The 27,710-nt window shown below is 38.8% G+C and overlaps 2 protein-coding genes across 7 annotated transcripts in view; one reads left to right on the plus strand and one right to left on the minus strand.

Moving 5' to 3' along the window:
- APPL1 (adaptor protein, phosphotyrosine interacting with PH domain and leucine zipper 1) overlaps positions 1-18,144 on the minus strand; it is a 53,047-nt gene extending 34,903 nt beyond the window's left edge. Inside the window, exons 1-5 of the mRNA XM_084635354.1 lie at positions 18,010-18,144; positions 11,303-11,401; positions 10,256-10,315; positions 5,538-5,609; positions 301-388 (exon numbers count right to left, since the gene is read on the minus strand). Of these exons, the coding sequence (XP_084491480.1) occupies positions 301-388; positions 5,538-5,609; positions 10,256-10,315; positions 11,303-11,401; positions 18,010-18,063 (373 nt within the window). The 5' untranslated portion in view covers positions 18,064-18,144. The remainder of the gene's footprint in view (positions 1-300; positions 389-5,537; positions 5,610-10,255; positions 10,316-11,302; positions 11,402-18,009) is intronic.
- Positions 18,145-18,455: 311 nt separating this feature from the next.
- HESX1 (HESX homeobox 1) lies at positions 18,456-27,453 on the plus strand. Of its 6 annotated transcripts, none has more exons than XM_084632810.1 (6): positions 18,456-18,566; positions 22,872-22,961; positions 24,709-24,791; positions 25,021-25,220; positions 25,553-25,654; positions 26,838-27,452. In XM_084632810.1, the coding sequence occupies exons 2-6, from the start codon at positions 22,930-22,932 to the stop codon at positions 26,934-26,936; spliced, it is 516 nt and encodes a 171-aa protein (XP_084488936.1). In that variant the 5' UTR covers positions 18,456-18,566; positions 22,872-22,929; the 3' UTR covers positions 26,937-27,452. The 6 variants fall into 6 exon arrangements, with proteins under 6 accessions (XP_084488936.1, XP_084488933.1, XP_084488934.1 ...); XM_084632808.1 differs by lacking the exon at positions 22,872-22,961 and adding an exon at positions 23,255-23,340 and having other exon boundaries at positions 18,485-18,566; positions 24,533-24,791; XM_084632805.1 differs by having other exon boundaries at positions 18,516-18,566; positions 22,877-22,961; positions 24,653-24,791; positions 26,838-27,453.
- The last annotated feature ends 257 nt before the right edge of the window (positions 27,454-27,710 follow it).

Below are 27,710 nucleotides of genomic sequence, written 5' to 3' on the forward strand. Positions count from 1 at the left end.
TTTACTGGGATCACCTATGTGAAAGGCTATTGCAAAAATTAGATCTTGAACAGAACCGTTTATTTGCAGAAAGAAATTACCATGTTTGTTGACATGACATAGGGTTAATTCCTTTAAACATGGACAAAGTTTTTTAAAATATCTGTTTAGCAGTTCTAATGTCAATGATTTACATTAAAAATATACAAGTTTGAGACAGCTGGAGTATATTCCAGTGTAAATTAAGTGATGTAGCCTGTAATTAGGTAGAGCAAGAGCTATGGATAAAAACTACTATATGAACCAGTTTGACTACTCTACCTTTCAGATCCCTTTCTTTAAATTGAGTAATGGGAAACATCATGGCATCAGCTAGTTGAGTTGAAAGTACTGCATGACAAGAACTGAGCTGTAAGGGGAAAAAAACAAAAGAGCAAATAGTCAGCTATAAGTAGTTTTTGGAAAATATTACTAACTGCAGTTCCGCTTGGCTTTAATAGCCTCCATGAACAAAGTTGCTTTGGTATAAATTTCACTTACAGATGACAAGCAAGTCATTAAAATATCTCTCCCGAGCTTCAGCCATGTTTGCAAACTACTTCAAGCTAAAAAGGACATTCAATACAGAGTTTTAATTTTAAATGCATGTTAAAAAGTAACTGAGTCCCCCTCAGCCTTGCAGCTAACAGCATGAAGTACATGTTGCAGTAACGGAAGGATTTTTTTATTCAACTTTTGTAGGTCACCTTTAGGAGAACTTAAGTTTACACACTGTAGATAGATATTAAAAAATATAGTCTTTGTATCTATGTGGAGGAATGCCAAAGCACACTGAGATCCTGCAGATTTGTGTTATAATAAAATAGGTCAGTATGGAAAACACTTAATTATGTATGGAAACTGAATAAGCATATAGCTTTTTAGCTGATAATTATACCTTTCTTGAAAACTTGTCCTCTCTTGGTTTTCAACAGAGCTGATTGAAAAAAAAAAATCACAATTTCTGTTCCAGGGGAAATTTAGAAATGTCTAGTTTTTGTTTAGGAATAGAACTAAGCAAACAAACAAAATTGACATTGGAAGCTCCACCCCGAGGCTCCTGGTTCAGCCATGGCTCGCAGGATCTGTGAGCTCCCGGTCAGCAGCGGACTGAGAGGGAGCCAGAAGCTTAGATGCCCTGGCAGCCAGAGCTGTAGCTGACCTGAGGGTTTCAGAAACGGGTGCTTCCATCTCTACAGCAGCAGAAACCCAAGAAACCCTGGGACTAGCTGCATGTCAAGGCTGCCCAGAGCCATGGACTCTGGGGTCTCCAGCCCTAGGGCAGCCTGCCTATTTGGGCAGACCCAGACCCTGGAAGCCCAGATTCCCCAGCGGCCTTTCAGGCAAACTGTGAGGCAGTTAGGCTTGGTTTTATCATAACCTTGCCTGTTGTTCATTGGAGGACTGAACCACACGTTTCTGCAAAACATTTTGGGTCCGATGAATCTGCATTTTCCAACAAAACCATGTGAGATGCTGTATGGAATATAGGTGACCATTTATAATATTATCGATACCAATATTACAAAATTGCAATGAATCTTACACAAGATATGCCATGTAAGTTAACAGTGGAAAAGTTATGATTTGCTAAATAGGATAAGCTTGTTCATAACTCAAACATACATATAAACGTGTGGTATACTTGATAACTCAAACTTGTGCTGTGTATCTGGGTGATACCCAGACAGATTGGCATCAGCATTATCCAGCCTGCTCTATGGCCTATCAAAGGCAATAAGCTGTACAATGAACCCATTGAGAGAAGCCAGGGACTAAGCCTATGAGTCAGCAGGACCTGAAGGGACATGCCTGTGGACAGAGGACTCCAAGAGCTTTTCCCAATGTTGCCAACTTAGGACTTTTTGTCACCAAATTTAGTGACTTTTTGGTTTCCCTAGTGAGAAAATAAACATCAAAGTGACCAGTGACAAATCTAGTGACTTTCACTGCCAATAACAGTGACATTCAGAGAAAGAAGGTACCAATATCTATAGTCACAAAATCATTCACAAGCAGCTCAATAATGTTAATAGAACCCATTCCATGCTCTTCTTACTACATTCTATTGCATACCAAGTCAATGTAGTTACATCTCAATTGACCACGTCCTCAGAAGGAATCACATTCCACTGTTTCTTGGGCTGAGATCACTATAATCTGCAGGCGAGGAAAAGAAGTTTGTGGCAGCTAATTAAATACTTTGCTAAAGCCAGGTGCATTTTGGAGAGAGCAGCACATTAACCAGGGTTTGTTTTTACCCAGATGTGTTCTTTCTCACTGCTCCACAGTAGGTAGCACACCCTGTGATGCAGGGAAAGATGGCTAATGAAGTGGGCAGGGCGGGGGAAGGCAGTTGAGCCAGCGAGAAGAGCCGGGAAGGTGAGGTGAGATGAGACAGGCCCATGTGCCCCAATGGGGTGGGGGGGCACTGTGCCTCCCTGAATGAAGCCCTTACTACAGGATCAAAGGTAGAGCTGGCTTGATTTCAGTTCCCCTTTACTCCTTGCCCTGGCTTGGCCTCGGGTTAGCTGCCCAGCTGTTTTCAGAAATGAAACCTCGAAGCAGGGGAAAGGGGTCCGGCTAGCAGATTTTTGTTTTTAAATCTATTTTCTTGGCTCCCTGTGCCAAGCTCAGGTCAGGTGAATGTCCTCTTCTCTCTGGTTCTGGACTTTCCCTTTCACTAACCTGTCAGCTCAAATCCAGGCTGGCAAGAAAGGGAAGCTCAGCTGAAATTAACCAACCCCAGCCAACCTGGGCTGCAGCGTACAGAGTGCACTTCCCAGTGAGCAGACGGCTACAGTTTCCTTCCTAATGAGCAGAGGCACCCTCCTGATGATGACCATGTATTTTTGTAGTTGCTTCTGCTGTGCAACAGAATATACTACAAAGAGCATGGAATGGATTTTATTAACACTAGTGAGCTGCTTATGAATGATTTTGTGACTACACTTGCGTGTGTATATATATATGAAATTCTCTGTTGAATTCTCTGGAAATTTTGTTCAGTGACATTTTTAACTCCTTTTGAGTGCTTAAACAGCTACAGCTAGTGACTTTTCAGGGTTTGTCTGGTGACTTCCTGCTATGTGGAGTTGGCAACACTGGTTTTCCATGCCTATGTGCTGTGAGCTTGTGTTTGGGGCAAAGGATGTACAAGCCACATGGCAAAGGAGATAAAAAGGCAACTGCAACATCTCCATTTTATCTTTAACCCTGCTTCTCACCTCTGGAGTAACTTCTCTACAAACTGAAGCTTTGAACAAAGGACTGATAAACCCATCCAAGTTTTGGATGTGTTGCAGAAGGATTTTACAAGCAAGCAAATTCACCAATGCTGCTAAGGACCTGATATATGGACTCTGAAGTCATATGTGTGTATCTGATTGCTTTGATCATTTAACAACTCTCTTCTCATTCTTTTCTTTACTAATAAACCATTTTTAGATGCTAAAGGATTGGCTGGCAGCATGGTATTTTGGGTAAGATCCAAACTAGTACTGATCTGGTAGTGCGGCTGGCCCTTTGGGGATCAGAAGAACATTTTGTAGAGTAAACAGAGATTTAAGTAACTTCTCACTTTACTGGATCTATTTGCTGATTCAGAGCCAGAGAGTGGAATGCAATAAAGGGGGTTATGTGATTTCTTTTCTTTCAGCTTCTTGATAAACGAGTGCGGTGGATCAAAAGCAGAGTTTGTGACTGGTTGATGAATCTAACTACAGTGTTAACGACCAGTTTTGGGGAAATCATCTCTCTTTTTTGCAGCCTTCCCTGTCGTTGGCATTTCCAGTGTGGGATGCCCTAGGCACCTTGGGTTACACCCTGATTCATCAGAAAAATTCCTATCCAGCTGAAGTTTTCAGGACTCTATCCTCTCATGGTTCTCCCTTCTCCCTGACTTCTTCAGCATGTACTTATCTCATTAACAACTTTCTGTGGGAGTTCTACAGAGCTCTGTTCTTGGCCCATTCTTCTTCTCCCTTTATATATTTTCACTCTCTCGGTTATCTGATAGCAACTGAATCTTTATCTAAATCTAATCTTTATCTATCTTTATGCTAATGACTCCCAAATCTACCTCTCAAATTTTGATCTGTCTTCCATCATCCAATCCCACATCACAACCTCTCTGACTCTTCATCAATGTAAACTTAATGTGGCTAAAAGAGAATTCCTTACTTATCCCTCCCAAGTCCTTCCCATCCCCCCCATTTTCTGTCAATGTTGATGACACCACCATCTTCTCTACAGCCCTGGCCTATAATCTTTGGGGTGGGTAACCTTTGACTCCTCCCTTTTTTGGCCCTAACACCCAGGCCATGTCCAAATTCCATGGCTGCTTCTTCAAAAACATTTTCTCTTTGTCCACATAGCTAAAATTCTCCTCAACATCTCATCATCTCCAACATTTAATGCTGTAACCTATATCACCCTTCTCTAGTCCAATAAAGGCATGTCCCTGTGAGTCTGACCATATCGTCCCTCTTTGAATCCCTCCACTGTCTGCCATTTACACTGCATCCAAGTGAAGCTTCTTTTTCACACCTTTAATACCTCACAATTATGACCTTACCTACTTTCTGCTCTTCTACCTTATCAAGCCACTTTTCCATCATGACAACTATGCCAACCTTGATTGTCACTTAACCCCTCAAGCACCATTACAGTTACTGCCATGCTACTCTTCATGGAGCATCTTCGCCAAATGAATGTGTAACGTCTCAATTGCCTTGTCCTCCTTCAAATCCCTCAAGATCCATTGTTGTTGTGATGCCCACATAAAATAGCAAAATGATCATGGCTGGATAGAGAGCCAATAAGAGTTCCTGATAAAAGCTTTTTAAATATAGAGAAGTAAGTTATGGAACTATCAATGCAGAAACCTCATATTAAGTGTGGAAAATTACTGTTACCCTTTTCTTCCCTATCCCTTCCAATTTCCTTCCTATTATGTTTTTACATTCACTTGCTTCATCATGTCTTAAATTGGTCTGCACTGGTTTGACCAAAAATGGCATCTTCAAATGTCTAGTACAATGGGTCCCCTATTTTAACTGCAGTTTTGGGGTGCTACCTCAACATTAATTATAAATGATAGTGTATATTTGAAATTTCCCTTGATTTAAAGAGTTTATTCACTTTGGTGTGAACAGATATTGAAGAAAGGGGAATCAATTTATGTCTACAATTAATACTTATACTATAAATCCGCTACCTTCTAGTTCTGTAGTGTAACAATTTTTATGGCAGATGCCTACATAAAGTTACAGGACATAAAAAGTACATTGTTTAGAAACAATGTAATCTTACTTCACTGAATTGATTCTCTATCTTCAGGCCACACAATTTTATACTGTGTCAAGGGCAAGTAATAAAAGTGTTACCATCATGAATAAATAAATAAAAGCTATTTCTGAATGCTCATTCTAACACAAAGCCAAGAATGATAGTCAGTTGAGAAATCTATACATGACTAAGAAAAGGTTAAAGGTAAGCCAAACACATTCAACACTTGCCTCATCTATCACTTTTGAAAACTGTTGTAGGGTAGAGCTCATAACTTCATCATCGCCCCCTAATGGAAAACGCTATAAAAATAAAAAAGAAAATGTTGACACATCCTTGTGGATGACAGAAGAAAGCTGTAACCTAATAACATACTGGTTGTTTAATTATTTTGAAAGGAAAAATATAGGAACTTAAAATACCCATGTTTAGAGTCAGTAACTGTAATTACTTCATAGGACATTTTGCAGAGTAGCTTATTACTTTCATGTTAACAAAGAATATTTATGACAACTACATAAATAGTTACCTCTTTTAAAAATCTGTCAGATTAGTTCTAGTATTGGGAAAGATTCAAGCTTGACTTCTCTGGATAATGACATTATTATTCCAGTTTTGTCAACTCTCTCAATTTTAGATTTGGTGTTTTCCTTAAACCCCCAGACCTCTCAATCATGTGATTAAAAAAAATGTCTTAAGTAGAGCAAAACTTCTAGCCTTCATGATTATGGAGAGAAGCTTGAAAGTAGGATCCTGAAGGTTCAAAATCCAGAATGCAAATAAAAAATCCCAAATTTATTGCTGAAAATGTCATACTTTAAACTAATCATGTTTTTTTGGTAGGGTGATTCCCTCTCTCCCTCACCATTTTTGAATATATGAGGTTGGCAATACTATTTTCCACCCTTTATTATCTTTGATTAGAAAATGCATGTGAATCCTCAAGTTTTAACATGTTAATTTTGTTTTAGGTTGTTTTGTGGTGCATTTTAAGCATTTCTCTTCTTCACAGTGGTGTCAGCAATTTTCTAAACTATCAGAAAGTCTAAGAACAAACAACCTAGCCTTCCATCGTAATAGAAAAGTAAACCAAAAAATAAAATACAGGGCTCAATTCTATTGAATTCTGATACCTAATTCTTAGCAATTATATATACACACTTAATGAGTTTTGCCTCAGTAAAGACTGCAAGACTGAGAGATTTATACCTTATATCCATTGAAAGACCATCAAAGCTGTAACTAAAACCTAATTGAAATGAGGAAATTCACATACCGGCAGGATCTAGCAAGTCAGGATATCATTCCCATGCCATCTCTAAAGTGTATCTCATTATATTCAATATTGAAAGTCATTATGTCCTTGTGTCAACACTATTATTTTCAGGTTTTATTGAGGAAAAGCAACTTTGAAGATAGCAGGTTTTTTGATAGAGATTTTGTTTTAGTTATATTTAATGCAAAGCACTGAGCAGATATGCTACAATTATTAAAATGGGAAAATTTAGTACACATTTTAAATACTTATTTGATAAGCATGTAATTAAACAATGTTAATTACAAATTATGCCAGACAGCTTATTATTGAGCATACCAAAACTTGCAGGCATGGAATTTATATTTACTGTAATTATCATGACAAAATTCATAGAAGCATGAGTTGCTTGGTTATACTATGTTTCAGGATACCATTCTGTCCCGGAGGTCACATGTTCTGTGACGTCCCAGGATCTCTGACTTCTTCTGGGGCAGGGCGGCCTGCTGGAGCAGCAGCCAGAGTTGGGTCAGCCCTCCTTGGGGCTGCAGCAGCTGGGCTCAGCACCTGCCGCAGGAGCAGCAGCAAGGCTGGAGCAGCTGCAAGCCCTGGGAGTGCTCTGTTTGTTGTCCCTCCCACGTCAGGGTATTTTTTAATAAAAGTCAGAGACAGGTTGGAGGCTTCCAGGAATTTTTGTTTATTGCCCACAACCTGTCCTTGACTTTTACTAAAAATATCTGTGACAGAGTCTTAACCTTAGCTATGTTGCAATAAAAACTACTGTGGTACAGAGCTACTGTTTCCTTATAACAAGATACTGCAAAATTAACTGATCCTAATTTTAAGTATACAGTGTAGTTGTAGCTATGTTGGTCCCAGGATATTAGGGAGACAAGGTGGATGAGGTAATATCTTGTATTGGACCAACTTCTGTTGGTGAGAGAGAGAAGCTTTCGAGCCACACTGAGCTCTTTTTCACATCTGGGAGGGGAATGCCCAGGATCACTGCAAAATGCTCCACCTTGCATTTTGCTGTGATGTTGGGAGTTCCCATCCCAGACCTGAAGAAGAGCAGAGCATTGTGTGGCTCGGAAGTCTGTCTCTCTCACCACCAGAAGTTGGTCCAATACAAGATATTACCTCATCCACCTTGTCTCCCTAATTTTAAGGACTGCCTTGAGAGTTTTGATTTTCTAACAAAGCCATTGGTGATAATAAAAGCAAAATAACCAAAATTCACTACATTTCTAATTAGTGATTTTTTTATAATTCCAAATTTGTTGGCTTTTAAATAGTAATATTGAAAAAAATTCCACACAGACATTACAGCTACTTTAAAAATAAATTAAAATAGGACTTAAAGATAATTTCTTGCTGCAATTTTAATTAAACAAGGACATTGTTAGTAGCATTCATATTTATGGACTTTAAAATGTGGATTTGAAATGTAAAATTCCACATTTAGTCTCTTTTAATAAGAAAAACAAACTAATTTAAATTAACATTGCAAACAAAAAACCTCTACAAATGTCACATTTTCAAAAGACTAATTTGTATAATCAACAAATAGTAATACTGTCATGACTTATACTACTATTACAGAGCAGTAGTGGGAGACCATAAGGACGGTCTTACGACATCAAAGGTCTCTCTAGCCCAGTATCCTGTCTTCTGACAGCAGCCAATGCCAGGTGCCCCAGAGAGAATGAACAGAACAGGCAGTTACCAAGTTATCCATCCCCTACCACCAACACCCAGACCTGGCAATCAGAGGCTAGGGACACCATCCCTGCCCATCTTGGCTAATAGCCATTGATGGACCTATCTTTCATGAATTCATCTAGTTCTTTTTTGAACCCTGTTATAGTCTTGGCCTTCACAATATCCTCTGGCAAAGAGTTACACAGGTTGACTGTGCATTGTGTGAAGAAATACTTTTTTGTTTGTTTTAAACCTGCTGCCCATTAATTTCATTTGGTGACCCCTAGTTATTGTATTATGAAAAGGAATAAATAATACTTTCTTCACACCCGTCATTTTATAGACCTCAATCATATTCCCCGCTGAAAAGTCCCAGTCTTATTAATCTCTCCGCATATGAAGCTGTCCCATACCCTAATCATTTTCTGTATCTTTTCCAATTCCAATATATATTTTTTTGAGATGGGGCAACCACATCTGCATACTGTATTCAAGATATGGGCATACCATGGATTTATATAGAGGCAATACGATATTTTCTGTCTTATTATCTATCCCTTTCTTAGTGATTCTGGAACACCTAGGGACTTGATTAAACATTATAACTGACTTGACAAGAACAAGCTGTGAAAGTTATGATGCTGGCTCCATCTAGGGGAAGGTTTGAAACTAAAATTCCCAGCTTCACACCAGTAAATTATGCAACAACTTGGAATCTCAAACAGGGGTGAGGAAAAAATGGAGGAAAAAGAATAAAGTTCATATAAATGAACTTCCCACTGCTGCATTCCACAGAAGATGGAAGGAAAGAGTGTAAGGGCTGACTACTTCTGATTTACAGCACTATGACAGGGTGTATAAACCCCTCATTGGACGGGAAGGGGTTAAGGAGCAACTCTGGGCTAAGGAAGCCCCGCCTCTCCACCCCTGTGGAGCGTGCTTGGTTTCGAGGCGGGGTTTAAAAGGCAGCCAGAGGCTGGTGGGCCAGACGGAAGGGTGTGCCCTGAGAGCTCCAGGGAAAGACTTGAGCTGTGCCAAAACCAAGCCTGGAAACTGAGGAACCACAGCACTTAGAGACTGTGACCAGGGCTAGAAGCCCAGAAGGTGGTGCTCTGCAAGAACAGATGGTGGCTGGATAGGATGCACAGGAAGATAGTTTCCTTGGGTCACTTCCTGACTTGATACTGATGCAAGGCACCATGAGGTAAGCAAAGCCAAACCAGCCTGCCAAGGCCCTGGGTTGGAAGCTGGTAGAGTACGAAGGCCTAGGCTCCAGTAGCCTGCCTCACCCCATGAGCTGCAGCCCCAACGTAGGGTGGCTGCCCACAGAGACCATTCAAAAATAACAAATTTCCTCACATTTCCCTTACTGGCACTACTGTGCATGTGAAATATAACTCTTCTTTCAGTGGGGAAGCAAATTATGGGCTTCATGATTTATAAAATCTGCTAATTTGGGGGTGGGGATTTCTCCTCCCAATCACTGGAGATTTTTGTGGCTGGGTACAGGCTCCATTCCTCCTTGCTTGTTGGGTTGCTGGAGCATGGTACATCTTTAGGCTACACAATCTCTTCTTATGACTACTAGAATTAAAGCTGCCATCTAGCAAGGCTCACTGCTTTTGGGCTACAGTCTCTTTAAAATGTCCCTAGATGATTGATGGTCAGCCAAAGAAGTTCCCTTTCCTAGTATTATTCATGGTTGTGGACCTGAGCTGAGCCTAAAGATGCTTCCCTGTGAAAAAATCACAGCAAGTCTAGTTTAGCATTCTGCAGGTTCTATGGATTGGGTATCTTCAACACAGAATAGAAAGCAACCCCTGTAGCTGGTGAATTTCTTGTGATCCAGCAGCTGCAATGGTTCATTTTGTCTGGATCAGACCTGTGGAGTTTTGCACTTTGCTGTGCGGGAAGAAAAAGAATTGCACCTTTTTTAATGTACAAAAGCATGTATTCTGAACTATTTCAAAGGGAAACTGATTTATACTGTACCTGCTTCTCATACTCCTTTAGAAGTTTTGAAGTTAGATGAGTTGCTGCACTTAATTCATTCTGTTTTTTTTTAAAAAAAGGGAAACAGTTTAATCCTATTTTCTTTCCAACGAATATATACCGTGAGCATCACATTTATAAAGAGGAAACATAGAAATATGGAACAAAAGTTTAAAATGGGAATCATCTCGAAACACACAGCCAGATTTTTCAGAGGAGCTGAGACCCACAACTCCCACTGAAATTAATTAATTGGAGTGGCAGATGCAGAGTATTTCTGAAAGTCAATGCAACAATACATATCATGCACACTGTAGAGTTATCAGACCCATGAAAATTTGGACTTGCATTCAAATTTGCAATTGTCTTGCAATTTGCAGACAACACAATATTTAGTTCACATCAGCCACCTTAGTTACTGAGTATTAACTACATGTGGGGATGAAAACTGTTAAAACAAACCATTCCATTAACTGGTTACAAACTTCTTAAAATAACTGTGTAGACAGGGACTCAGGAAAGCGCTGCATAAGCAGTTTCATACAGCAGACAGTGCAGAAATAAACAGCAAAAAAAGGAAGGTAACACAATGAAGCAACATGCAGATAACAAACAGGTAGGTCATGAAAAGAACTGCTCCCTCCCCCCCACACACACACAAATGCACCACCACCATATTCAAGTGAAGATGGAAACAAAATAAGGCAAAATACAAGCTACAGGAACTAATGTTAACAAGATTAAGTGACCACAACAAGAAACTGTCCAAATGTATTTATAAACTAATACTACAGCCACAATGGCAATTGTTCAGAAAAAAATCATTTAGACATCTAAAAGGTGTGTTAAGTACAAAAAGAACACAACTCTTCCAACTGACAAATCTTGTTTCAAAACTAGGAGACCTTGGCAAACATGGCATTTTCCAGTTTTCATCTGATTTTTAACCCACAGTTTAAAAAATACGGTTTACCCATGTTCAAATAAGTAGTTAATGTTTTTTTTATAAGCTTTCTAAATGCATAGAAAAACAGCTACAATTTTAACCTGTGCATCGTAAATTCGGCGCATGGCTTGATACAACTGGTTGATGTAACTGGAAATTGCTGCAGCATCTTCTTCAAATACACCCAGCAAAGAACGTGTCTGTCAAAAATAGAACACACAATGAATTTGTATTACTCTTTTAAAAATCAACTTAGCAAAGAATGTCATGGTATTTCAAAGACATTAAATGTGATTTAATGAATTAGACAGTAAAACAGATTTCCTTTTCCAAGTGAGAGCAGAAAGACTTCAAAACTAGTAAAAATAGGGTTTAAGAAAACATGTTTCTTAGTCATAATTTAGACGCTCATTTTTCTAAAGTTTACAAAAGTTTCAAATTACTTTAAGTGTCTTTATATGTTTCTCACTTGATAGAAGTAGATATGTCAGAGTGAGCAGTCCCTTTTAAGGGAACTGGGCTCAGTCTCATATGTGCCTGCGTAGCCCATCTCCCAGATGACAGGACTGAGACTCTAGAGTCAGATGACAGTTATGTGAGGTGCAGGGCCACAGAATATAATAAGCCTGAACTCTATCAGGAAGAATTTGGGGGCAGGCTCTCCCAAATCTAGGTCCAAGAGAGAAAAACCTACAGAAATCTGGGTGAGAGAGACACAATAGGTTGGGCGCTCCACAGCACGCCCAAGATGTGGGATAGGCCTGAGGACAGGCCAATGGAAAAAAAACAACCTAAAGGGAGAGAAGTAGACTTTAGGTAGAAAGTGGTCTAGGCAAGTGAAACAAGCATTCTATGAAGTGACAATGGATTGGAGCTGTGGTCAGTCACTGCTTACTAAGGGATCCCTAGACCAAAACCCCAAGTAGAGAGAGAACCTGAGCGCACCACCTGGAGCAAATGGTGCATACGTGCCCTAAGCTTTTCAGTAGCATTACCACCAGAATGGACAGCCTATCTTGCCAGAAAGGGAGAAGGTCTATTGCACCTGAGGATCTGGTGAGAGGCAGCAAGAAGGCATGGCGAGCCTGGACTGGGGTAGTAAAGAAAAGCTGTTTTTGTTGATCCCTGAGACCGGAAGGACTCACAGGTGTGGCTGGAAAGCTAAACTCTAATAGACACCAAATCACTGGGTTGCCAAAAGGAAAACTGTGAAAGACCATGTCTCCACATCTGGGAAGGTATGCCATATTAAAATCCCATTATGCCCATGTATATTAAGCTTTGCTACATCTTTTTCTAAAATAATTTTAAAATAAATACATTCCACAGGCACCAAAAGCATGTTATCATAATCAAAACAAACAGGCCCATCATAAACAGCTGAAAATAACACCTACAGCAAATGCTTAAATTACAAGAGAATGAGACAGCTGATAACTTGTTTGCACTGGAGTGGCAATGAATTTCCTCCAGCAAAAGGCAGATGAGTGGTATGTCCACTAGCTTCAGGCCTATTTATTCCAAAAGGCCAAAATCCCACATGGGGGAAGAGCAAAGAATTGAGTTTGACTCCATTTGGGGCTGTATCAGACCTTCTTCATGGACATTAGATGACTTTACAGTAAGTCATGCTTTCAAATGCCTAGATATTGCAATACACAAGCAATGCCTTCCACATTCTAACCACCCCTTGATTTTACCAGCAGTGACTGCACAAGGTTACTATAGTTTGGGGAAAGTCTTCAGGTAAAATCCAACTGAACCTCTGAATCTACTTAATTACTGATGAAAGTTTAAATTCTGGAGTATAATTCTGTTGCATCTTAAAGGGCAACTGCACAGCTGAATAATCTTTATACACCAGAATACGTTCTGGAACATCTCCTTAGCAGACAGGAAACGTTTGTGAAGCTCACTTAAATTGAGAGCTGAGGAACAAGCCTCAGCAACAATGGTTTCTTGCAAAGCAGAATTTTTTTTCTGTGTTTCTCCTTATCAGACTTTTGCTAACAAGGGAATTCAGTGACACTTAAGATCAGTAAAATGCCCTATTTACACAAACATTCTTGAACCTAGCAGTGAACTGCTTACACTTCTATTACATCATTTCTAGAGTGTAGGTTTTTGGCTTAACTACTTTAATATAATCTAGCTCACAATACAAAAGCGTGTACTCTCTCATTCTACAGTGGAAGAAATTATCCTAAAATGTATTATGGAGATGTGCAAAGAAACTACAGTATGTATGTTTGTTACAGAAATGCTATTGTCAGATATCCAAATCCTTTGATAAGAACATACCCCAAATGACTAAGAAATAAGGAAATAGCTTCCACATCATTCTTTTATTTAACCTGAAACATCCACTTGGCTGTCTGCATAGTAGAACTACAAGCCTGATTAGAAGAGCATCATTCATAATGTGTAACTTTTTTCATAATTTATCCTGTTTCTAACTTTTTGAATAAGCAGAGGATGTGTAAAATCCGAAGTTATCAAGTTAACCTGCTGTACCCCGACAGCCTTATACTTATGAAACCTTTAATGTTTTCTAATGGAGACAAGGGAAACCGTAAGACAGAAACCCTAAGTGCAGAATGGCAGACTCATTACCCTCAAAACAGAATACTAACAGTAGTACCTGACAGTTTTAAAAGGAAAGGAAATACTAATTTGGGGGGGGGCGACAGAATTTACCATTATTTTGAAATAAAATAATACCCCTACATTTAGTGGTGTTTCCTATTAACATGAAGACTGTTACTGCAATCTAAAACCCTGTGGTGCAGGGGTCAAATATTCAAGGAAGTGAAAATATATGTATCAACTAAGTTGCACTGATGTATATTTAAAGTTAAACATTACATTCATTAATTGGATTTCTATTTGTGATGTTTGTTACCCTGAACATATCCACTCAGTAACAGTGTATGATAAAACACAGGCCTGTTGCTTAGTCTAAAAAGCTGAAGCTCAGTTACTTTGGATAGGGAGCTTGGCTTAAACTTAAGCTTCCAGCAAAAAATCTAATTGATATTGCTCTCTGGGACAAACTTTTTGTCTTTCTGTATATGTAGAATGTGCTTACCACATTGTAGAAGCTACCAGAATACAGTAAACAGTAATCAACATTATCTGGTATCAAAAAAATAAAACCACCCTGTCTAGTGAGTGTGATTTACAGGATGCTAGATTTTTTTTTTTAATTTCATTGTACAGGTCTTAAAATACTACTGCTAATGTAGAAGTCCTTTTGTAGTCTATCACCATGGTTTTTGGCTATCCTATAGCACAACAGGCTCTTGCAGTAATGAACTAATGGATGTGACTAATTGAACTTTAAATATTGCATGTAGCACAGTTTTGCTAAACTGCATAAAGAATTGATTGTGCTTTTTGATAATCTTATCTCGATCTTCCTTTTAGGATAGTCTAAAGCCAACACCAAGTGTTTAAAGTTTCTAACATTCCAGAGACAAAAGGTAGCTTTTTCCGCATTAAAAAACATTGATAGCTTTAAGACTTAATAGAATTTGCAGTACTACAAGCTAACGTTAGGGCAAACAAATCTTATGCTTCAGATTTGTAAACTGCGCTCACATATGGCTCAAGAAGGCATTTCCCTGCCTAACTCCAGCACTGCACAACTGTCTAGGTCAGTAGTCCTCAACCTCTTCCATACCATGATCTACGTTACACCAGAAAAGTTTCAGGATGCACCTAGTCATAAAGACATGGAATGGTCGTGACATTCTGATTGAGAATTCATGGTCTATGTATATTACACTTTGAGTCTTACTCCCTCTCCCTCTGAAGAATGAGATCCAGTAAAACAAACTATTCCACTTTGTGGTCTTGTACTGCTGTGTACTTCTGAAATAATGGAACCAGACTGTAAAATGAGACCATAGTTGTTTTTATTTACTTAGCGATGGTCAGAAGTAAGATTCAGGACAGAGCACGGAAGAATGTAGGGAATAAAATTACTTGGTCTCTAATAGGTTTTGGTTCAGCCAGCATTTTCTACCCAAACTAATTATGTTTTAAGTAGACACAACTTTACCCTTAAAAAAATCAAAAAATTAAGACCTGTGCCATATGAAAGCATGTAGGCAAATCTAGCAGGTAAAAAGTGCAGGCTCAATAGCGAGTAATCTCTATCTAACTCAAAATAGACTAGACTAGCTAAAGCCTGCCACAAAACCTCCACTGAAGGACTTTCTTGAGAATCAACACATCTGAAAGACTGTAAAGGGGATTAAAACAAATTAACTGTATTTTGAATTGGTGTCTATAAATTAACGAGCCATCCTTGCATACAGTGAGTATTTCCAACAGCAACTTTGTTTCCTCAAGACTAGTGAAAAAGTATATTTAACAGAAGGGGGCAAAAACTGTTTACTCTTGATGCTAAATTATCTTGCATTTGATATCCTGAGTAAAGAATCTCTGGCTCTGAATACTCTGTGGAGAGCAGAGATTCATTTGTTAAACTCTGGTTAAAAAAAACTGGTATATGAAAGAAAAAGCTTCAAAGTGACAGAACAGGTCAATATTAATTCTTTTTAGGATCAGAGGTAGTAATCTTTTGAAGGGTCAGTCTTTCAGAGAAGACTTAAACCTCAGAGCTTGAACACTTGGTCATTAAACAACATGTGGGGCTTTTCACAAGAGCAGTGGCTTAAGGCCTAGCTTCCTGGACAAATCCCAAACAGGTAATTATATTTTGCCTACCTGAATTCCTCTACAATTTCAAGTGAATAAGGTATTTTTTTCTTTTCACCCTAAAATATTCAGTAGTCAGCTATATTTCAGAGACTAACCAATTTATTTGAGCATGAGCTTTCGTGAGCTACAGCTCAAAGCTCATACTCAAATAAATTGGTTAGTCTCTAGGGTGCCACAAGTACTCCTTTTCTTTTTGCGAATACAGACTAACACGGCTGTTACTCTGAAACCAGCTATATTTCAGTGGTGGGTGAACTGATCCAAATAAATTCTGTAAAATATTATTAGTGCATTTTTGTATCTTTGGACAGAAAGCAGTATATAAAGTAATAAATACTAAATTCATTTGACTAATTATCATGCATACCATTCTAAAAATATTTGAAGCACTTTGATTAAAATTCTTTATTTCAGTATTTAGAATATTAAACACAGGATTGTTCTTGGAGTTTATTTTTCCTTCCACAGCTCCCATTAGTAACAACAGTTTAAATCTTAAGTGATGATCTAGGGGTTAAAGTTCCTCTGGAAACTTCTCTGCTTTCTAGCCCACTCCCTTCTTCTGCACTTATTCCTAGATCAATACTGCTAATATGCAGTAATATGGTACGAAGATTTCAAAATGTAGGGTAGTCAAATCCTTTATGGTTTTTCCCTTCACATTTTAAAAAGTCCCTATAACCATTTTAGTTTAGTTATGTGTTTTAAAATATTAGTCGTGTTTAATAAAAATTTTCATTTTACATAAGTAGCACTACATAATTTAGGATTTTAATCTGAATCCTAAAAGCAAGGTGGTGAGTCTTAAGCTCAGAAATAGCAATATGTGCACACTGTTAAATTACAAATCATCCTCAGTTACACTAATACATCAGAGTGGCAGCTGTGTTAGTCTGTTCCGCAAAAAGAAAATACAGTATTTTCCACTGCATGCATCTGATGAACTGAGCTGTAGCTCACGAAAGTTTATGCTCAAATAAATTTGTCAGGCTCTAAGGTGCCACAAATACTCCTTTTCTTTTTACTAATATATCAAATAGCATCAGTCAACATTGTTCTATCAGATGATATTTGCCAGCTGACAGTGTAATGAGAGCAATGTTCACTTAACATGATATATTATACATTAGTGTTATATTATTCACAATGTCAAGAGGCAGATTACAAAACACTATCTGGTTAACTCTAGTGACAGCTGGCAGCATTTATGGATATCCTGCCTTCTTAATATCAAGCAGTGAGTGATTAACTAAACAGCAAAAACTGAGTGAAGAAATTAGAAAGTAATTAAAAAGCTGTAAATCAATAGCATATATTGCCAGTCTGGGAACAGCTTTCAGAAACACTTCATGAAACCCAACTATCCTAATTTTTTGGTCTTCAATGTAAAAGTTTTGGCTAAAACATAGCCACAGGATTCAGATTAAAAAAACTTTTCTCAAACTGACAACGTGAATGAGGAATATTTAATCTTAAAATACAGGCCATTTTATTTTGAATCTCCTGGGAACAGGAGCCACTCACATTGAGCATCACACAGCTGCAGTGCTGTTTAACTAACAGCGCGGCCTTTAATATCATCTAACTAATCGCTACTCGGAGCACACATGCAAGGTGGGGATGACGTGAGGGGGGGAAAAACTGACCCACACTGAGTGACTTCCTCCCTTCCCCCCAGCTTACACACATTTACACTACGGTAAAGTCGCGGGGGAAGCTCGGAGTCTATTTACGGCTTGACACTGCTGCGGCTCACAGCACCAGAGACACCCGCCCCCAGCAAGAGCAAGCCTGCAACTACAAGCGGACCCCGCGGGGCGCTCCTGTACCCCCTGCCAGGGGCCGGTCCACAGGGCCCTGGGGGCTCGCCCCGGACACCTCAGCCTCGGCTGCCTGCCCCTTCACCGCACCCAGCCACCTAACCCGCCTCTCGACATCCCCTCGAGCTACAGCGCCCGCGGGCCACTGCCTGGGGCTACCACCCGGGCGCAGAGCCCCTGGGCCCTGGCTCCAAGCTGCGGCAGCCTTGTCCCCGCGCAGAACCCCAGGGCCCGACCCGACGGGGCCCCTCTCCTCTCACCTGGGGGCTGTCCTCCAACGTCTCCTCAATGGGCAGCTTGTCAATCCCGGGCATGGCGGTGGCTGGGTCCCTACGGGCCGACGCGCCCACAAGCCCTCCCGTGCAGCCAACGCTGGACCCCTCCCCCTTCGTCAGCACAGCCACACCCCTGCCCCCTGCCCCGCCCCGGAAATCCGGCCCCCGCCGCCGCCGCCTTCTCATTGCTCAACGGAGGCGTCACTCTAAGCGCGTGAGGCGGGGCTGACCTCGGAGAGAGGGCGTCGAGTGACGTCTGGCGTGACTCAGTTGCCGCCGCCGCCGCCGCCTGCCCTCTGCCGGGCTGGGAGTGGTTGAGGCAGCTGCGTCTGCCGGCGGTCTCCCGGCCCAGCGCAGCGGGAACCAGGCCCAGGTCCCGGCGGCGCGCGCAGGCTCCTAGCGAGGTCTCGTCAATGCAGCTCCGCCCTTACCCGGGGCGACCCCTTCCCGCAAGGGCGCGGCCTCCTCATCGCCCCGCGCGGGGTGCCTGCGAGTCGGCGCCCCAGTATATAAGCACACCTCTAACCAGCGTGGGTTTACAGGTACAAAAGCTGCGCAGAGCAGGTCTTAGATGTTTCTGAGGGAGAGACGCGCGTTGGGACTTCACTTTCCCCCTTAAGGTGCTGGATGGTGGTTGAGCTTTTCTCCTGCTCTGGCATTTAGAATTTCACATGGTCCTGACCCTTTCTTAAACTGTCAGCACGCTGTGATAGCCGTCCTGTGAGGAATTCGTTATCCCCACCCCCTTCCACGCTACCTCTTCTGGTCAACACGTGTTGAACACACTGACTCCCCAGCATAGCTTATGCTCAAACAAACGTGTTAGTCTCTAAGGTGCCACAGGTATTCCTAAAAAGAAAAGGAGGACTTGTGGCACCTTAGAGACTAACCAATTTATTTGAGCATGAGCTTTCGTGAGCTACAGCTCACTTCATCGGATGTTCCTGTTCCTTTTGTGGATACAGACTAACACAGCTGCTACTCTGAAACATGTTACAATTGTCTTCAGAAACCCTATTTGCATCCTGCTAGGGGAGTTAACATATTTTTGAATGTCAAAGTTTGTAATAATTCCTTTTAACTCTGTTTGGACAGGGTTTTAAAGCCATGTTCTGCTTCGTGTAGCACGACAGAATTAGAAAACCCTTTTGAAACGTGCTTGTAGCTAACCCCAGTTGTTTACTAGAAAGACACATTGGCCTTAGATAAAATATGCTGTCCTGTTCCCCCCCCTTCCCCCTGCGTGCGAGCGTACACACAAAATCATTCTTCAAAGCCTCTTTTTATAGCTTTGTGACTAGAACATCTTGACCTTGAGATGTATGTGTGTGGTTCCTGTAGATGTTAAAATGGATATCTGAGAGGTATATTATATTCATACCCTAATTGCTAAACATTTTAATTTAAATTGCATTCAAAACACAGGAAACAATGTGTGTGAAATGAAATACAGCAAAAATATAAATTCAGACATTTGAAAGGCTAGTGACAGAAAAAAACAAGGAGATAAAATACATTTGAAGTTGTAAGATAATAGTTTTTAAAAAAGAAATTACTTGTTGTCATTGATGGGGAAAAAAAGACCACAAGAACATTTGATGGAAAACCAGTAACGTTTGAGTAAATTGGTTATTATTACGGGGTAAAAAGAAAAGAAAGGGAACTGCTTCTCCTTCTCAAGAGAAAGAGAGACAGTATATGTCAGGCAAGAAAAGAAGGGTAGGAGAATTTACATTGTTAAATAAACTCCAGTGAGTGCGGTGCAAAAGCTAGGTTAGAAAGTGTGATAAGTCTGTTAGTGGAGCAAATGATTAACTAATGTACGGTATTTTCATTGCGATAAAAATGTGTTTATCATTATTTATATAAGATTCCATACTCTAAAAAAATTAGATGAGATGTAGACATTAAATTGTTTAGTGGTTGGGGGAGGAAACTAGAAGTAAGAACTCAGTTCAACTGGTTTAATTTCCAGTTTAGCCACTGACTCACTGTGTGGCCTGAGGCATGTCACTTAACCTCTTTTCCTCTCTTTCCCTATCTGTAATTTGTGACTAATCTTGCCTATCTCACAAGGATGTTGTGAGGATTAAGATTTGCAGTAACATTCTTATCTGTCTGGTTCTCCAAATTCAAATTTTATGGATATGCCATACACTAATTCACAGTCTATAAATGTCATGAATAGCTTTTCTTTTTTGAAATCTGTCAACTAGTGACCATTTAGTACAGCTGTCAAATCATGGGGATTTTTTTTTTTACTGGCGGCAGTTTGTGTATTTTGTACAATGTGTAAGATTGAGGACATGTTCCCTTAGCAAAATCATAGATAGTAGTATGTGGGATTTAGGAAGTGGAGTTTCTGTTGTTTCTCCCATCTATACACCTCTTTAGATGGCAACAGACAACATTTATTTTCTTTTAGTTGCCATGAACTGAAAATAATACATCTTAAATTAGCACTGAAGAGATGAAAGTGTGCTACAACAAAACCACAACAGATTTGACATTAAAATGTAGAAATTTGACTTGGCATGCAGAATAATCTCAACAGGCACGTGAAAAAAGGGGACAGTCTTGCTTCTGTTGAAGAGAGCAGTAAAATGCCAATTGACTTCAAGATGGGTTCTTTTTTTATTATACCCTGCAACATAAGGGGACTTAGTTGTTTGAAATGGATCCCTTATAATAAAAAATAATAATTTTAAAAATCTTTTAGTAATGTTATTTGTATTTTCGCAGTTTTTAGAAGGCAATATTATGCATGTATCTTTAGAAAGTAATTCGTTGAATGGGAATCTATGAACCCTAGATGGCAGTATTACTTTAGTTTCAGTTCTTCACACACCAACTGAGTTCAACTAAGACTCAATGGCTGAATGCTGGCCTCCTTTCTGAAAATACTCCTGGGAGCTACCACATCTTCTTTCTTACCTGGCAAGGCCATTATGAACCCAGTTGCAGGACATCCTACTGGGAGTTGAGGGCATTCAACCCCTAGAAACTTCCCATGGTTGTAGGACGCTCTGCATCGCTGCAGGGGGAGGGTGAAGCTCAGTGGGGTGGGAGGTTCAGGTGCAGGGGGCTCCAAATTTACAGGGGTTGCACTGACAGGGGTAGCTGCTCCCAGTACAGTGACCCCTTCCCCCAAGCCCTCCTCCGCATCAGGAGACCCCCCCCCCCCCGAAACCACATCTTGCTGACCAAACCCACTGTATTGGGAGACACACACCCTGATCCCTTACCCATCAAGCCCCCCTCCCCCCGAGTCCTAACCACCTTCACATGGACTCCCTTGTGGACTCCCAGTCCACCCGCACCCAGAACCCCCCACTGAGCTGTCCGCACCCAGTTTGCACCACACAGAACCTTGGTACTCTTGAGGGAATTCTGCAGCAAACAATTAAAAAAATTTAAATTCTACAAAGTCCTGCATATTTTATTTGTAAAATTAATACAGTAACACAATAACAATATAATCACACCATTTTCAATTATTTTTACAATTTATTTCAAAATACTTGTCAGCAAATAATTTAAAATGGTGTAATTATATTGTGTTACTTTGACAAATAAAATATGCAGAATTTTAAAATATTATGCACAGAATTTTTAATTTTTTTGGCGCAGAATTCCCTCAGGAGTAAACTACATAGACCTTTTAGCAGTTGGTTTTGAGGTGGTAAGGAGCATATAATTAAATGTTCCTCATCACTACTGACACTTATCTTTCTGGAAAGTTCTTTAGTAGCCCTTTAAAGAGAAATAAGATTTCATTACATAATTTATTTATATAAAGCCAGTTACCATATTTTGAACTTCTTACAATTCATGTTTCTAAGATGATCCCATCAAGCCAGCATTGTAAATGAGATATTTACTTTCTTATAGGTCCTTGTCCATATTTTTTTTAACTTGCTATAGGTATAAATAATGAGCTATGTTTGAAGGCCAGCCATTATTTGTATTATAGTCATTAATGGTTTTCTACACTTGGAAAAAATCTGACCCATAATTCTCCATGCGTGCAGCAGTATATAATTTTTGGTCAGATTGATATACTGAGCCTCCCATTACATTTTTTATGTTGTTATATTTTAAAAAGAATAACAGTGCCTTCTGCATTAGTGGGCAGTATTGTGAACTCCAGAGATTTTTATCCCAAATCTCATATTTGGTGATTTTCCTAATGCTTCAGTTCCCAGGCATGAGATTATATGAAAATCTCAGCTTTCTTTTAAAAAAAACAAGCTTCTAGCCCTTATGATTATGGACTCTAGAGATCAGAAACCAAAAGGCAAATGAAAAGAACCCAACATTTACTTATTTTAAAAACTGCATAATTTTTAAGTCATTCTCGTGGTCTTTTGGGGTCTGAAATGATTTTTGAACTCTCGGCTTGGCAATACTGAGTAAACTCTTTGAACTATACTTACAAAATTATGAAAAATGTTCTCCGTGTAGCATTACTGTTTCACAGCTCTCTGGATACTCAAGCCATTTTATTCAGCAAGGATAAAAGTCACCCCTGGTAGAGGGCCAATATAAGGCCTATGCCTAACTTAAATCCAACATAAGTGCTCAAAATTGAGCTGTGTGCTCACAAGGGCATGTATCGTGGTATAAATAAAAGTCCATCCTGAATACATTTATTCTTCAAAGATTTATGTTCTTCATAATCTAGTGTAATAGGTACACTGTAAATTAGCATAGATGAGTTGTCTCTCATCTTTATTTTAATTTTTTAATTTTTATTAAACCTTCAGCACATGTTTTTGTGAATTGATATAGATACTTTGTGTATGCTTCCTTGTGCTGTCTCATCAGCTCCTATCTCATCTCTCAAGGTTAGCAGGGTCTGGATGGGTCACTCCTTGGATAGGCAAGACCTTCATTTAATAGATCATGTGGTCAACGGTGTTGGAAATCATGGTTCAGTAAGTTGGAACTCAATACCTTAAGTTAGTACTGAAGCAATACCTTATCATGGTGTTAGGGAGCACCATGCTTCAATAGCTGCTGTCTTACAGTATTAACATTGCCAAGAGCAATAGGATGAATATACAGTTCATGAATGATCTTTTCAGATATGCTTGAAATGACAGGTGTATCATATAGATCTTTAATTTCCCAGAATTTCATGGTGTCCTTAACTGTATCAGAATAATGGTTGCATGTTTCCATATGGTAGGTATTTATTAGATTTATATCCAACTATATTTTTATACAGGAAGGTGACAGAGCAGGGATAAATGCCAACAAGAAGTCCTGATTCTGCCCTTGAATGCACACGGCTCCAGTTGGTGTGCATCAGAGGTCAGAACTTGAATTAAAGGTTGCAAACTCTGAATTTTTCTACCCTTACATTTAAAATTCTGTTTAATTTTTGCCGCTTTTTTCAAATAAAGTTTTAGAATAAGAAAAAGCAGGGAAATATGTAGGGAGATGGTCCAGAACCAAAACCTTGATCCAAATATCCCTGAGCTTTGATAGTGTTTGAGACCTGAACCTGCATCCAGATATGAATTTTATATATGTCACTTTCCTTATAATGGGCCAAACCACGACTCTGGATTCAAACAACTGTGAATTTTATAAAAATGCTTGAACTCATCTCCAATTCTCTATTTTTGATTATTTTAAATATTAGCACTGGTGACTGAAGTAAACACCCATTGATTTAAAACAAATACACGAGATTACGATAAAAAGCTGGTAGAAAAAAGTGTTCTGATTTTAATCAAGAAATTAAAATACAGTGATTCTATTCCTTTTAAAATGTTTTATACAAATGTTTTAAAGAATGCTTTGAGACTTTCACATTGCTGTTTTTTGAGAAAGCTGCACCAAGATTATTTTAATAGAAAAATGAAGCAAGTGAATGCGTGAATTATTTATTTAAATGCTTGGTGCAACTGTTCCTGTTAACTAATCCAGGCACTTGGAAGGCAATTACACTGAGCTTTGACAACATTGCCAACCCACTGCAGTGTGCCTTGTGCCAAACACTATTGTTGTTTTATTGACCACGTTCACCATTACATATGCATATGAAAAAACAGAGGCATTTTCATCAGGATTACCCTAATAGCATTAAGAGATTATTTTTAAAATTTCCTTGGAAGAAAATTCACTTAAATGAGATTACTTATTACTTGACTGGTTTCCTATCATGCTGCTATGTTTAGGTAAGTGGAGTCCATTAGACTATAAAGTTTTTTTAAAAACTGATTTTATACATTAATGATTTCAAATAAAAGGGAAGTACTATATTTGTGCATAGCTTCTTTTGAGAAAGTTAAGTCGATGTTCTGGTTAGGAGAGATAACACTTTTTGTCCCTCTTGGTGGCCCCCCTAGTGTCGCCATTAGTTGCTAATTACTTGCAAACAAATAAACAATTAACTCCTCGTGCCTCTTGGTGGGAGAGTCTTCATTGACATGCTAAAACTTTCTAATAAAAGATTTTAATTAATGACGTTGCAAATCCAACCCCCTTGCTAACACAGCTATAAGGAGGACCTGCAAGAAAATGCAAGTACAATTCATGTTGTGCATAGACTGAAGGTGAAAGAATGGCAAATACATCATTATGTGCTTCTGATACAGCAGTGTCTCAAAATCTTCAGAAAGTATCCAGTTTTGTGGAAACTAAAACCACGCATTGCTCATTTTCCATTGAAAGCATTTTGGGATTAGAACAGAAAAAAGATGGCATTCCAGCTGCGAAACCTCACAGACCATGGATGGATACATGCAACAATTTAGGTATGTTGTCAGCTTTAGTTGTGTATTGTCTTAACTTTTTACCCTATGTTAAGTTTTATGTATTATCAAGGATATGTTTCCATAAGCACCTCAGTACGATTAGACTTATACTTAAAACATTAGATTATCACTTATTTTGTTACAGGCTTGCATTTTACTATAACTGTCTCATTCAAAAATTGGCAAATACAGATCTATGAATTTAAATTCTATATTTTTATGTTTTTAGGAGAAGACACTAATCAGTGTCTGCAGACCCCTGTTATTTCCTGCGAAGGGCCATTATTTCATGTTAACAGTTACCCGATACTGGACGAAAGAGTTTTGAAATGTGAAAAATATTTTTCAGCCACTGAAAGGCTATCTTACAAAAGGGAACTGAGCTGGTACAGGGGTAGGAGACCAAGAACTGCTTTCACTAGAAACCAGGTAGGGATTCAGTTACCTATTTATAAATTAAGTAATGTATGTTTTACTATATTCATTTGTTGAGTAAAATGCATTCAACAATAGGAAGCCTGTAATAATTAGTTGATAAAATGTTGTATACTTACTGCATAAAGAGGCAGAGATGTACATATGTGGTTAAGGACTGGTGTTAACCAAGAGTAATTTCACTAATTTCATTTGATTTATACTGGTATAAATGAGATTGGAGTCTGGCCCAAAAAATTGTTGGGAAAGTCTTTTACTTGAACTGACTCACTTTTTCTCTTTTTCCTACAATGTAACATTTTAAATTGTTTGCTTATTCTCCTCAGATTGACGTGCTGGAAAATGTTTTTAGAGTGAACTCCTATCCTGGCATTGACGTTAGAGAAGAACTAGCTCACAAACTAGATTTAGATGAAGACAGGATCCAGGTAACTTAATTTAAATATATATTCTGTGATCACATGATGTCTGCTCAGCAATGATGTAAGTGGGTGGATCGGATAACCATCTGAAAGTTGTATTTATTCTTAATGATCCTTAGTAATTAATGCATTATTAGATAGCTACTATATTGACAGTAATTTGTAGTGGAGAAACCAGTGAAATTTCTCTTTCCTCTCAGTCTCCCCTTCTCTCTGGCACTTATATGACATTCATCTCTGTAATACTTCAGTGTCATCCTCCTTGACCATCACAAAGCTTTCCCCCTACCAAACTCTCAGATTTAAATCCAGGTCCCATTGAAGTCTATGGGAATTTTTTCATTGACTTCAGTGGGGCCAGGATTTCGTTCTCTGATCCCAGGTTTGAAAACCTTTTCTACAATGGGTTTGGAACCATGTTTGAAAACTAAATAAATATAGTTAAGCAAATGGATACATACATTTCAGGCAGGGTTTGGCTAGCCAATTTAGACAGGACAAAACTGTTTTAAAGTCACATTTGAGACTCTGTCTCATTTGGTTCAAAGCTCAGTACACACAGGGATTTTAAGGCCTGATCGAAAACACATCAAAGTCAATAGAAAGGCTCCCACTGACTTCTTTGGACTTTGGATCAGGCCCTTAATGTTCATTAAAGGTTTGATCAACTTCCATTGAAGTCAGTTGGAGGCTTTTTCATAAAAGTAGGATCAGGCCCTACTGACTTATACTGCAAGGGTTTAAGCACTTCTGGGAGTTATTGAGCATCCTGAACTTCCACTGACTCCTCCGGAAGTTCAGGATGCTCAGCATCTTCCTGGATCAAGCCCTAGGGGTCCAGTCCTGTTCCATTGAAGTCTATGAAAGTTTTGCAGTTAACTTCAGTGGGAACAAAGCAGGTCCTTACTTTTCAATTCAGCTAGGAAATGCAATGAGTCCTTTGTCTATAATTTTCTCTGCCTTACATTATTATTTATTAAAATTATTACAGCTCACCATATACCTTCATCTGTAGCTTTGAAACTTCCAAGCTGCTTCAGCTTCCAAAAGATCAGAATTTCACAAATTATTTTACTGTATGGTTGTACTGATATTCTTTATTAACTTCAAACCTGGCCTGCATACGATGTTGCTTTTAAAAGGAAAAATTACCCATTTCTAAGAAATGTGCATTTTATTTCAATTATAGATCTGGTTCCAGAATCGCCGTGCAAAGCTGAAAAGATCCCACAGAGAATCTCAGTTTATAATGGTGAAAAACACTTTAACCTCTAACCTTCTGGAATAGGAAGAAGCCAGCTAGTTCACCATTATTCTACCACAGTAGAACATGAAGAATTATTGGAACTTCATAATTTACATTATTAAGCAATGATAATGTAACATTTGATATTTGCATCTAGTTTTGAAAGATGATCATGATTTTCATTAGAATAAACTGTAAATACTTCATTATAACATGCCTCATATTATAATTGCACTTTTTGTAAAAAAAGTTTTCCATATATTTTAATAAATATTTTCAGAAACATGTAAGATATTTTTGCAGATAACAAACTATGATACACTAGATCCTGAGCTGATGTAAATCTGAATAATTTACTTGAAGACAATGGAGCTACACCAGTTTATACCAGCTGAGGATTTGGTCCTGTGTGGTTACTGATTTCAGAAAAATCAGCAGGAATACATGAAAAAAATGACTGAATTTTTTTGTTTTGTTTAATAAAGCTTCAGATATTTTAAAGGTAGAAGTAAAAAATCATCTAAAGTACACAATTATGCAAAAATGCTACTGCTGTTACAGCAAATTTAGCTTAGGTATTTTACTGGAATGAAATAGTTTTTCAATATTAACAATATGGAGCTGAAATTTTAAAAAATTGTACTAAATTATACTTGTTTTTATGAGACGTATGTGCTAGCTATTTACAAATGAAAAACCTAGAGAACAGTAACAATGTGTGGCATTTGTATTTTAGCTAAACCAATTAAACTGAAAAGCAGTTTAAAATGTCATTGTTATCAACTTTGTTTTCTCATCTTTTAATGTAAATTTAGC

This window comes from Lepidochelys olivacea (genome assembly GCF_965140295.1).
Source record: "Lepidochelys olivacea isolate rLepOli2 genome assembly, chromosome: 7".
NCBI lineage: Eukaryota > Metazoa > Chordata > Testudines > Cheloniidae > Lepidochelys > Lepidochelys olivacea.

What these genes read in the sequence shown, in the direction of transcription:
- HESX1 (XM_084632805.1), top strand. Translation starts at nt 22,887, where the DNA reads ATGGGTCACTCCTTGGATAGGCAAGACCTTCATTTAATAGATCATGTG. An exon ending in GTGTTGGAAATCATGGTTCA is followed by an intron (nt 22,962 to 24,652) that starts GTAAGTTGGAAC and finishes CAAAATCTTCAG; the next exon opens with AAAGTATCCAGTTTTGTGGA. An exon ending in GGATACATGCAACAATTTAG is followed by an intron (nt 24,792 to 25,020) that starts GTATGTTGTCAG and finishes TTATGTTTTTAG; the next exon opens with GAGAAGACACTAATCAGTGT.